At 45.8% G+C, this 12,751-nt stretch overlaps 1 protein-coding gene across 1 annotated transcript in view; it reads left to right on the top strand.

Annotated features, from left to right (window-relative positions):
* exoc3l1 (exocyst complex component 3-like 1) overlaps positions 1 to 12,751 on the top strand; it is a 77,830-nt gene that overhangs the window by 36,542 nt on the left and 28,537 nt on the right. Inside the window, exon 4 of the mRNA XM_043707433.1 lies at positions 5,867 to 6,539. Coding sequence (XP_043563368.1) covers positions 5,867 to 6,539 — 673 coding nt within the window. The remainder of the gene's footprint in view (positions 1 to 5,866; positions 6,540 to 12,751) is intronic.

The following is a 12,751-nucleotide window of genomic DNA, read 5'->3' on the forward strand; positions in this document are numbered from 1 at the left end:
GTTGGGCCGAAGGGCCTGTTTCCACACTGTAGGGAATCTAATCTAATCAAACAAAGCTTCACACTGTACTTCGGTACAGGTGACAAATCAATTAATCAATCAAATTGCTAATCAACCTGTTCAGAGATGTTATTACACAGCTCTTGCACAGCCGGGGCTTGGGTCCAGGGTAAGGAACACTCCCACAATGAAGGGAATCAACTGTTACAGGGAAAAGGCAGGAGAGCAGAGTTGTGGATAATAAGATCAGCCATGATCTCATTGAAAGGCAGAGCAGACTCGATGGGCTGAATGGCCTACATCTGCTCCTACATTGTATGGACTTGAACAAGTAATTTAGGCTGACCCTCCAGTGCATTACTGCACTGCTGGCCGTGCCATCCTACAGGGGAGTTAAACTGAGGTCCTTCCTGCTCTCAGAGGTGAGAAAAAAGGCACTATTTAAAGCAACAGCAGGGCAGTTCAAACCAATGTCCTGCTGACCATGTGTCACTCAGGCAAAAGACCAAACGATGGCCCACTTACTAGTTTCAACCCCATGAGACCCTGTTGCAGATAAATTGCCCACTGCATTTTCAACATGATGACAATATCTACACCTGAAATAAAACTTCATTGGTTATGAAATACTTGAAGCATCCAGATGTTCTGAAAGGCTTTATATTAATGTTAATCTTAGAATCCCAACAGTGTGGGACCATTTGGCCCATTGAGTCCACACTGACCCTCTGAAGGAAATCCTACCCAGACCCACCCCTCTACTCTATCCTGATAACCCTGCATTTCCTGTGGCTAATCCCACCTAGCCTGGACACTGTGGGGCAATTTAGCATGGCCAATCCACCTAATGTGCACATCTTTGGACTGTGGGAGGAAACCGGAGCACCCAGATGGGGGAAGAATGTGCAGACTCCACACAGACAGTCACCTGAGGCTGGAATCGGACCTGGGTCCCTGGCGCTGTGAGGCAGCAGTGCTAACCACTGAGCCACCGTAGTAAATCCAGCAAGCTGTCTCCAGACGGGGACTTGAACCCTCAATGTCTGGTTTATGAGACCAACACTACCCTACCAGGCCACTGCATTGTATGTTCTTTTTTCTCTTTCAGTAAGTGTAATGTTATGGACATTAGTCCAAATTTGGTGCTGCTAAATGACGAGGGAATGTAAGTTCTCAATGCCTATGTACTTCACCGTAGGTTTGGCACTGCTGTATGTGTAATTTAAGGCACCTTTAAAGACTCCAAGGGCTGTGTGTCAACAATGTTGTGGCAGTTAGTCTGCTGTGGGTCTGCAACACACACTCATCTGCTGACTTACTTTACAACATTTAATATATTTTACCACTTTAAATAAGCTACCCCACAAAGTTAATCCACCCCTGTTTGTTAGACCATTATCTTTAACATGACATGGTGAAAGGCAATGGAAAACGTTGCGCTCTTGTGGCTTATTGTGCTTGGAGTTCACCTTCGGGTAAAGCATGTGGTCAACAGTCTTAAAGTGTGCCAGGAGGGTCAAGTTCAAGTGTTGGCTCCTCCAGGCGTGTGAAATAACATCTCTGAACAGGAGCACCTGAAATTCACAATAAAGTGCACAAGAAAGTCCCTGTTCATTACAGTGTCAGTGCGTGTTGAAAACACAGCTTGCTAACATGCAGCCAAATCCATATCGAGAGTTCGGTTTGACTCATGAGAGAAAGGCAAGTGACTACGATGTGTGCCAAGTTGACAGCAGCAACAAGGAAAGGTTGAAGGGTACATTGTCAGACTGTCCACAACATCCCCAGAGGGACAAAAAATCTCTGAACTGAACCAAAAATGTTTAAACAGCTTTCGGAGTAACGATGTCCACTTTGGGGAGTGTGCGATGCAGAGAAACCAGCCTTTTAGATATGCTTTGTGATTTGGAATCAAGGTCTGGGGCACATTAGATTAGATTCTCTACAGTGTGGAAACAGGCCCTTCGGCCCAACAAGTCCACACCGACCCTCCGAAGAGTAGCCCACCCAAACCCACTCCCCGGGCCTATATTTACCCTGACTAATGCACCTATCATTATGGGCAATTTAGCATGGCCAATCCACCTAACCTGCACATCTTTGGATTGTGGGAGGAAACCAGCGCACCCGGAGGAAACCCACCCAGACATGGGGAGAATATGCAAACTCCACACAGGCAGGAATCAAACCCAGGTCCCTGGTGCTGTGAGGCATCAGTGCTAACCACTGAACCACCGTGCCACCCCTCAAAGAACTGACCATGGCAGGATTCTCAGCTGAGGTGTTAGAAGATCCCCGAACAATAAGGACTGCCTTTGAAAACCCAATTCAGAATCCAATGGCATTTCTGCGTTCATCAGAATTCACATCATTTATTCAGCAGCCTTTGGAGTCCATAGACTTCTCTCAGCAGTTATAGAGAAAATGGCCTGATTCTCTGATTTGTCAGATGGGGAACCAGCAAGCTGGATTGTTGAGTTGGTGCTTAGATCCAACCCCATTGAAGCTTCCCAGAGAGATTTGCGAGAAGAGTCAATGATGTCAAAGAGCCAACGGAGGGTGGAGGTAAGTACCATGCAACCCTTGCAGATCGGCCAAGTTTTCGGGGCCTGGCTACGAAATCAATGGTCGACTCAATCACTTGAACAACCAGACAGAGAAAAACGTGTGGAAGGTGTCAACTTGCACCAAGAAAATGCCCAGATTTCTATCCACTTTTCAAGGCATGTGCCAGCAATGTCCCGTTGGCAGAAGTAGTTCCCGAGAGCAAAGGCTGATGAAGCTGCAGAGTCCTGTGCTGACCCAAACACACCATGCACCAGGGGTACCTTCCAGCCACAGTCAAGAAGGAATAAATATCCTGCCAGAGGCAAATGCTTGAAACTATCGAGAAACCAGAATTTGACATTGTACACCATAAGACAAAATGTGGATGAGCACATGTTTAACACAATCTTGTGGAAAGCTACAAGATCACCACATAATTTTTAAAAATTTGAATTAACGGCCCTTTGAAAACTGGTGACGAGTTATCATTGACTAAGATTGAGAAAGGTGTAGGAGCCGTTATAGCGGGTCCAGAGGAAGTTACAAGAATGGTCCCAGGAGTGAAAGGCTTAACCTATGAAGAACGTTTAAGGACTCTGAGACTCCCCTTGATGGAGTTTAGAAGGGTGTGAGAGGGGGTTCTGATTGAAACTTACAGAGTACTGGATGGCCTGGACAGTGTAGATGTTTCCATTGGTAGGAGAAATGAGGACCCAACAGCACAGCCTTAGAGTAAAGGGAAGACCGTTTTGAAATGGAGATAAGGAGAAAATTCTCAGCCAGAGAGTGGTGAATCTGTGGAATTCATTACCACAGAAAGCTGTGGAGACCAGGCCATTGAGTATTTTTAAAACAGGTTCTTGATTGTCAATGGGATCAAAGGTTATGAGGAGAAAGCAGGAGAATAGGGTTGACAAACTTACCAGCCATGATTGAATGGCGGAGCATACTTGATGGGCAGAAGTGCTGAATTCTAGAGGTGAGGTGAGAGTGACAGCCCTTGACATTAAGCCCTTGACCCTGCATTCGACCAGGTGTGGCACCAAGGAACCCTAGCAAAACTGGAGTCATTGGCAATTGGGGATAGCTCTCCGCTGGTTGGAGTCATGCCTGGCACGTAGGAACATCCCCACTTCTGACCTCATGGTGGAGGGAAGGTCATTGATGAAGATGGTTGGGCCTAGGACACTACCCTGCGGAGATGTTCTGGAGCTGAGATGACTGACTTCCAACAACCACGACCATCTTCCTATGTGCCTGGCATGACTCCAACCAGCAGAGAGCTATCCCCAATTCACATTGACTCCAGTTTTGCTAGGGTTCCTTGATGCCACACTTGGGTGAATGCAGCCTTAATGTCAAGGGCTGTCACACTCACCTCACCTCTGGAATTCAACTCTTTTGTCTATGTTTGAACCAACGCTGTAATGAGATCAGGAGCTGAGTGGCCCTGGTTGAACCCAAACCTGGCGCCACTGAGCAGGTTAGTGCTGAGTTAAGTGCTGTTTGACTGTGCTGTCAACAATACCTCCACTAATTGCCGATAATTGATGGTGAACTGGTAGAGCGTTAATTAGCCACGTTGGATTTATTCTGTTTTTGCGAACAGGACATATCTGGGCAATTTTGCCACATAGCCGGGCAGACACCAATATTGGAGCTATGTTGGAATAAAAGAAGATTTGGAGCACAAGTTTTCAGTGCTATCGCTGGAATTTGAGAGGCTTTGTGGTATTATGTGAAGTGAATCAAATTGGTTTCAGATTGGTTTCTGTGATAACTGGGCACCACTGATGTGATCAAGATGGATCAATGGAGCGAATTATCAATCGAGTGTTTAATATTATATTGCCTGTGGACTGTTGTATGAGATTTAGGTTGGGGTTAGCCTGAAAGGCTAGTTGTTCACTCTGCCTCTCTTATCTTGCCTGCATCGTTTTGGCGGAGTAAAGACCATGTGCCCAGCTCTATATTGGGGATGCTGGTAATAATATTAGTTTAGAAAAGAATCCTTTAGCTTTTTTAAAGTCAGCAGTCAGTCAACAGAGTGGGACCAACACTCCCCACCCCTAACCTGGAGGCAGTACTACCATTGAGCTACCCACAATCCAATCTGATAGTGGAAGTGGCCAGGGTGACAACCGATCCTATCAAGTAGGCCCAATGGATCCCTGGAGTGAGGCAAGTTAAGAGTATTGGGTGAGGGGATTTAGCCACCTTTGGGAGGAAGGGTTTCGGGGGTAAACAAGGGAGGGAAGTACTACCTATAGTGTTTGACCCCAGTTTTTAAAAGCCATTTCTTCTCACCCAGTCACCCACCAACTCTCATCATCGACACTCTGTAATCAAGCTGTTCAGATAAATTATTAGGAGTAGTTAGAACTCAAGCCTGACATTTCTGGCTCAGTGTTAGGGACACTACTACTGCACCACAAGAGCCCTCTAACCCTATTATAACGTAGGCATGGTAACATTGAAGACAACTGGCCCATTCGACTCAATTATCTGTTGGAAGATGGCAGCCCAGCTGACAGATTTGGCAGTCGCTCACGACCTGTGTTATGGTTGGGGTGGTGGGAGGCTAGCTTGGGACTGGAAAGAGAACTGTTGAATTGGGTGCACACCCTATTTTATATACCTGTGCTCAATTCCACCAAAAACACACCCAGGGAAGACAAGTAAAGTCCAGCCCTATGTTTTTTCCTCATTCATTCACAGGATGAGATTTGCTGGCCAGACCAGTATTTATTGCCCATCCCTAACTGCTAAAAGTCAACCATATTGCTGTGGGTTTGGAGTCACATGTAGGCCACACCAGGTAAGGATGTCAGCTTCCTTCCCTAAAGGGCAGAAGGACTTTTCTTAATAATCAACAATGGATTCATGATCATCATTAGACTCTTAATTTCAGATTTTTGTTGAATTCAAATTACTCAATCTGCCATAGCAGTAATTGAACCTGGGTTGCCAGAATGTTAACTGGGTCTCTGGATTAATTATGATAATACCACTAATCCAACACGTCCCCTTAACTATGTGTAGTAAAGTTCATTATTAATTGTGTCTGTTTAAGGCACGTTGGGGTGTGGGTCCTTTAGCTCAGTGAAGAGCTCAGTGCCTCCTAATTGGCTACGATCTGAGGGAAGGCCCCAACTGAGGTGTCCTTCCAGAACAACGATTGGGAAGGGTTGAAAAGTTGGGAGAAAAGGAAGGATAAGGGAAATAAACTCTGGAGCGCTTGTAAAAAAGTAGAGTCGGGGAAAGTTGCTGTCTCGAATGCACAAACTGACTGACCCAAACCTGATTTCTTTGATTGCAGTCCCTGAGGTTGTGAGGGAGACCCGGCAGCTGATAGAGGAAAGGAGGCTGCTGGACGCCCATGCCAAGCTGATGGAGATGGAAGGCTGGCGAGACAACATCCTTCAACAGCTACACCATGCCGGGAGGCAGGACACGGAAGGGGAGCGGATCGTCCTGTCCTACTTTACTGTCGTGGGCCAGCTCAATGAGGAGCTCACCAAGGAACTCTGGGATGTCGTGGGCTCCGGCCTAGCCCTGGTCAAGCAGGACCCGTCCCTGTTTGTCTCAGCGATCCGCATCATTGAGCGGGAAGAGGAGATGGACCGAGCAGCTGCAGACAGCCAAAGGCAACATGCCTTCCTCCCTCCCGGGAGGCCAAAGAACCTGCGGCAGACCTTTTTCAAAGTTATCGAGCAGTCCACCAGGGCGCAGTTCCGGGCGAGGCAGACTGATACGAAGGGACCGGGACTGGCCAGTCACCTGGCGGCCTTGCACAACAATATTCTCAGTGATCTCAAAGTGGTCAAGCACTTAATGGTGCAGTGCTGTCCTCCCCACTACAACATCCTCCAGACCTATGTGCTGCTGCACCACAGTTGCCTTTCGGGGCATCTGCAGGATATAATCTCCTGGGATTTAGAGAAGAGTGAGATCTACACAGTGCTGAACTGGATACGCCATATTTACCACAGGTAGGTGGCAGGGGAGCGGGACTCACAGATGGGTGTGGCATGCTGATCTGATTCAGAATGGCATTTGGAAGTGCCTTATTTGGTCAACAATGTTGTTTTATTGGCTGCAGGGAGGGGTAGTGTTAGGATTGATCTTGCCTTCAGGTTAGTGTGGGCCCGAAGCCTGGAGGCTTGTCAGAGTGGACAGCAGACCTGAGTCAGCTCGAGGAGGAGTGACCTGCTTTCCAGGGGCTCCCCGACACAGTATGTCAAGGGTGGCCTCTGATTCCAGCCCAGGCCCTGTTCATTGAGGTCAAAGTTGGGATCCTGTCCCCATAAGGGAGCTGAAAGTCAGGCGATCCACCAGCCCTCTTGACTCTTCCAGGCCTACTGTGGGCCATCTCCCATCTGGAATGAGAGGGTGGGTCAGCTTTTACAGGAGATGAACGTGGGTGGCACATGGAGAATATTGGCGCAGGTGGGGAGATGTCCCCAGCAAGTGAGTAGGCAGCACAGAGGGCACGTGGAGTTAGTGGTATCGGAGAATGGGTAAGTGTCGGCCAACGAGGGAATGTGTTGAGCAATGGAGCATGAGCCTTGATGGGAGATGGTTGCGGTAGCAGGGAGGGAGTGTGGTATCGGAGAGAAGATGGTGCACCTTCACCAGAGTGGAGAAGGATGTTGACCTTTGACCTATGCATGGCTGAGACTGCATTGAGCTGAAAATGTGTTGCTGGAAAAGGGCAGCAGGTCAGGCAGCATCCAAGGAACAGGAGAATCGATGTTTCGGGCATAAGCCGAGACTGCATTGACCCAGTTGGCAACCTCGGACCAGGCTGGCATGGTTTGGCGTCACAGTCTCCAATATTGGTTCCAGGGCAAGAGGAGGTCTTGCCTACGTGCTATCCCATTCAGCCGGACTTCCAGGTCCCTGTCTCAAAATCGTGTCCCCATCCCCTCCATCCGCACTGTCCAAGGATAATGTCCAGGAGTTGTGTAGGGCAGCCCCAGACCGGCAGTGCTCGTCTGGGTGCACAGTGGGCTTTTAAAGAAGACACCGTCAGGAGATCTGGTGAGTGGCAAGTTGTTCCAGGAATGGCGCACATAAGATAGGTTGAAAACCAGTCATGATACAAACCGTGGCTGAGACAGCAACTAATACAGTGAGTTTGATAAGACTCAGGAAGAAAGATTCACTCAGCCTAGCGGCAAGAATGACTCCACCAAACTTCACATCACTCCCACTTTGCCAAACAAAAGCCATAAGGTCCTGTATATGAACCCACATAGCAATCAGAACAACGTCAGTGAATTGATCGTGTAAACTGAATTGAATAAATATGTTCACAAGAGCTGTTTCAGAGACATGGCTGCAGAATTGGTGTCCTGAGTATTGAGGAGCATGTGATATTCAAGAACAATAGGAAGTTAGGTCAAGGCAGGGAGATAGCAGACTTAACCGAAGGGTTTATCAGTTGAATAGTCACAGATGACCTTGGCTTAGGATGGGGTGGGGATGAGGAGTAATGGGGGTAGGGAGTTCCACACGGAATTGATTCCGATGTCCCTGACAGTAACCACGAGAAGTAATGAAGAGGAGATATTGGATTCCTGTCATAATAGGATGACAATAATTATTGGTGATTAATCCACGCATAAACTGGAAAAATTTAGATTGTGAAGACTTTTAAAGGGATGTTTCAGGATAAGCACTTTCACCCTATAAAGAAACAAGGATAGGGCCCACCATCTGTGGTTAACTAAAGCAGTTATGGAGAGCATCAAACGTAAGGAAAAGAGCATATCATTATTCAAAGCTGAGTTGCTACTTAGACCGCAGTGATTGTAACAAGGTCAGCTAAGTGGACCTCATAGAATAGGAGTTCCCTGATTGGGGCTGTTAATCTGGTTCAATCAGGGAGCCTTGGCTGACAGGTATAAACAGGAGTGTCAGAGGTTCTGTTCACTCTGAGAGCTGGCTCTGAGCGAGCTGGGTCAGTGTCAAGCACTCTCCATGTGTAAATAAAGGGGGACTTGTTGACAGGATACCAGCCTCTGTGGAGTTATTTCACAGACGACTGCTCAGAACACAAAGATTGACGGAGAATGGTTAAAAGATTAATCAGGACTAACAAATTAGAGCTTGACAGCAACAGCTGGGAATACAAAAACACATTGTAAGAGTTTCTATAGGAGTCTAAAAGGGACATGACTAAGTAAAGTGAATATTTGCTTCTAAAAAGTGAGTATGGGTAATAGATAATACATAAAGAAAATGATGAATGTAATGAGTAAATATTTCACTTCTGTCTTCGCTTTAGGATCCAAACAGATCCCAACAATAGCTGTAAATCAGGAAATTAAAGGAAGAGAGGTAATGATGAAATGATAATCCCTAGGGATTACTGAGCAAGCTGATGGAGCTATAGGTTGAGAATTCTCTAATTCCTGATAGGCTTCAGCCAAGGGTCTGAAAGGTGAGGTAGTAGATGCATTGGTTTTAATTTTCCAGAGTTTAATCAAAAGTTTCATTTGTGAATCCTATTTGTGACGTATGTTTGGCATCTGCTTGTCCCTCCTGCACTGTGCAAGCAACATTACATTGGTCAGTGCTCTGCCTTTTTTTGTTCATTTTTTATTCAACTTCTGTTGTGCAGAATCAAAGTCCTCCTTCAAGATTGGTATCAGTTGTGGGGCCACGGTCTTTCTTGAAAAATATTAATTACTTGAATTTGGATGGGTGGGGGACAATTTCAAAATGACACAAGACTTAGAAATATTGCGAACTGTGAACCGTGAACTGGTGGCAGACCTTGAGGGCATAGGTAGCTGTGAGCAGTTAAAATTTAAAAATAGAGAAGCTTGAAGGGGGGCATTTTGGTGGGAAGAACACAGAGAGGCAATCTGAACTGAATGGTGCAACTAAAAAGGGATTCGGGAACAAAGGGGCCTGGGAGAAAATGTGGATAAATCACTGAAAGTATCAGGGCTGGTTCACGAAAGTTGTTAAAAAAAACATACAGTTCCACGCTTCAAAAACCGAGTCATTGAATAGAATAGCAACAAAGTCGTGCGATTTATAAACTCCGGCTTGGCCTCAAGTGGAATATTGTGTCCAGTTCTGGGTACCACACTTTGGGAAGGATGTAAAGCATTTAGAGTGGACCCAGAGATGACGAACTTCAATTTACTTGGATAAATTGCCAAGGTCTGATTGAGGTGCTCAAACCATGAGGGACCTGGAAAGAGCAGATAGAGAGAAACTGTTCCCATTGGAAGAAGGGTCGGGTGATTGGTAGAGGCATACATGACAAGATGAGGAAAAACATAGGCTCTGACCACTATTTTCCAAAACTATCTTCTGAAAGAGACTGTGCTGTACAAGCGGAGAATGGTAGATGTGACCAGTTCCCCCAGTTTCACAAAAGGAGATGGGAGTAGGTGAAGTACAGGAATCCACAACTCCAAAACACAATCCCAACACACTTCAAGGAACAGAAACTGATCAGGAGCAACCAGTGTCAATTTCCCAAAGCCAGCTCATGAAGGATCAAGAGCTGAACAAGTGCAATATCGTTTTCAGATAATAATGGGCAGGTCTGAGCAGCTCGAGATAGGACGAAAGTATTGGAGCGTAGGAGATGAGAGGCGTCTTTACAGAATTGAGGGGTATGGATAGGGTTAATTGTAAATGTCTTTTCCCTGGGATGGGGGAATTCAAGACTAGGGACACATTTTTAAGGTGAGAGGAGCGAGATTTAAAAAAGACATGAGGGGCAAATGGTTTACACAGAGCAGGGTTCGCATGTGGGATGAGCTTCCTGAAGAACTGATGGGCACAATTGCAATGTCTAAAAGACATTTAGATAAGTACATGAATAGGAAAGGATTGGAGAGATACGGGCCAGGACCAGGCAGGTGGGACTAGTTTAGTTTGGCATTACATTCAGCCAGGACTGGTTGGACCGAAGCGTCTGATTCCGTGATGTATAGTTTTATAACTCTATTACAGTTATAGCTACAATAAGTTGCTGAGAGACCTTTTCATACAAGTGATGACTTAAAGGTGTGACTTGATGGAGATTTCCCTCATTATAAATTGTGGTACAAAATCAGTTCTGAGGAAGGGTCACTGGACCCAAAACGTAAACTCTGCTTTCTCTCCACGGATGCTGCCAGACCTGCTGAGCTTTCCCAGCAATTTCTGTTTCTGATTTACAGCATTCACAGTTTTTTTGGTTTTTATTTATAAATTGTGGTAGTCTGTTTCTGCAGGTCTCTGATATTGTAACAAGAAGGTACAAAATTAAGGTTTTCGATATGGTAGCATAGTGGTTGTGTTTCAGCACTAGTAACCCAGACATGAGGTTAAATCCCACCATATCAGCTAGGGAAGTTAAATTCTGTTAAATAAATCACTGGGGGGGACTAAAAGCTAATATTTGTGGCAACAATGAAGCTATTGGACTTCTGTAAAAACTCATCTGGTTTACTCATGTCCTTTAGGGAAGAAAATTATCCATTCTTACCAAGTATGGCCTAAATGTGATCCCATTTTTGTGTTTAATTGCCATCTATCTAGTAAACTGCTCAGTTGTATTAGACAACTACAAAAGGAATTCCAACCCAGGCACTAGACATGACAAAAGCACAATGCAATTAATCCTGTAAAGGCTTGCTCACTGAAATCCGGGGAATGGTTGGCAGGTTTGTGTGTCACACACTTGTCGTGCTCACAGAATTCAAACCATGTTCCAGACTCCTCCATCACCTTTCCTATCGCACCGGCAAGGCAGCCCCATTCAAAGTGGTGACACAGTGGTTACATAGCAAGGGAGCAGTTAGCCTCACGGTCCTCAATTCCTAAACCCTGAACTCCAGATCATTTGATGCCCTCCCCTGGCTGACATATCGGCACCCCCTCCTCCACGTTGAACAGCTTTTTGAAAGAAGCATGAGGGAGAGGAGGAAATAGAGACACATCGCCAGCAATTAATTTGAAAAAGAATTTATTCATTGGAGCGTGGGAAGTTGAGGGATAACCTTATAGAGGTTTATAAAATCATGAGGGGCACGGATAAAGTGAATAGCAAAGGGCTTTTCCCTAGGATGGGGGATACAAAACTAGAGGGCATAGGTGAGAAGGGAAAGATTTAACAGGGACACAAGGGGAAAATTATTTTCACACAGAGGATGGTTCACATTTGGATTGAACTGCCAGAGGAAGTGGTAGATGCAGGTACAGTTGCAACATTTAAAAGACATTTTGTCAGGTACATGAATAGGAAAGGTTTAGAGGGATATTAGACAAATACAGGCAAATTTAGTTTGAGATTATGGTCGGCATGGACTGGTTGGACCGAAGGGTCTGTTTCTGAGCTGTATGACTCTATGATTAGTCATTTTAAAAAGTATACATTTCTAAATGAGTACAAGGCAAAGAGAGAATTTATAGACACACAGAGGGAGCTGGTTTGTGAGTAAGGGCTAAGAATTTCTAGGTTCTGATAATCTCTAGTTTTCAGTTAAGGATAAGGTCAATGTAATTAAAGTTCCTGTAAGTAGAATACCTTGAAAGTTTAAATGACTATAATACAGGCCAAGGAATGTCAATCCTCTGGCAAGCAGGGTCTTGTGGGTACTTCCTGTGACCTAGATGTGCCTCTGTGCAGAAAAGGTCACCAACTGCACACTTTCAGAGATCGAGTGGATTCACTGAGGTGCATCTGAGAGGCTGAGACCTGAACAGATAGCGCAGTCAGGCAGGGGTAAGTCGGGCAGCAAGGCAATGGCTGACCACCAGGCAGGCTCACAGGAAAGGCAGGAGTCTCCCAGAGGTCTCGCTCGCTAATTCGTTTTCCCTCCAACATATCAATGAGGGTAATAGATCCCTGCAGGATTAAACCAGGGGCACTATGGCTAGCCTGGCTGCACAGGAAGGGAGGTGGAAGAGTGCAAAAGCAGTTTTGATAGAGATTCTTTCGTTAAGGGAAAAGACAGGGGTGTCTGTCACTATGAACACATTTCCGTGATGCTACGTTGCCTCCCTCGTACTAGAGTCAGGGACATTTACAGAGTAGCTGCAGGACCCCTACTGAGGGAGGGCCAGAGATCGGGGTCCATGTTAGTCCTAACAATTCTCGAAGTAAGGAGCTTGTGGTCCTGCTATCAGAATTTAGGGAACTAAGGAGTAAATTAGCAACGGGACCTCTAACATAGTGTTCTCTGAGTTA

The sequence above is a fragment of the Chiloscyllium plagiosum genome, chromosome 17 (assembly GCF_004010195.1).
Source record: "Chiloscyllium plagiosum isolate BGI_BamShark_2017 chromosome 17, ASM401019v2, whole genome shotgun sequence".
Lineage (NCBI taxonomy): Eukaryota > Metazoa > Chordata > Chondrichthyes > Orectolobiformes > Hemiscylliidae > Chiloscyllium > Chiloscyllium plagiosum.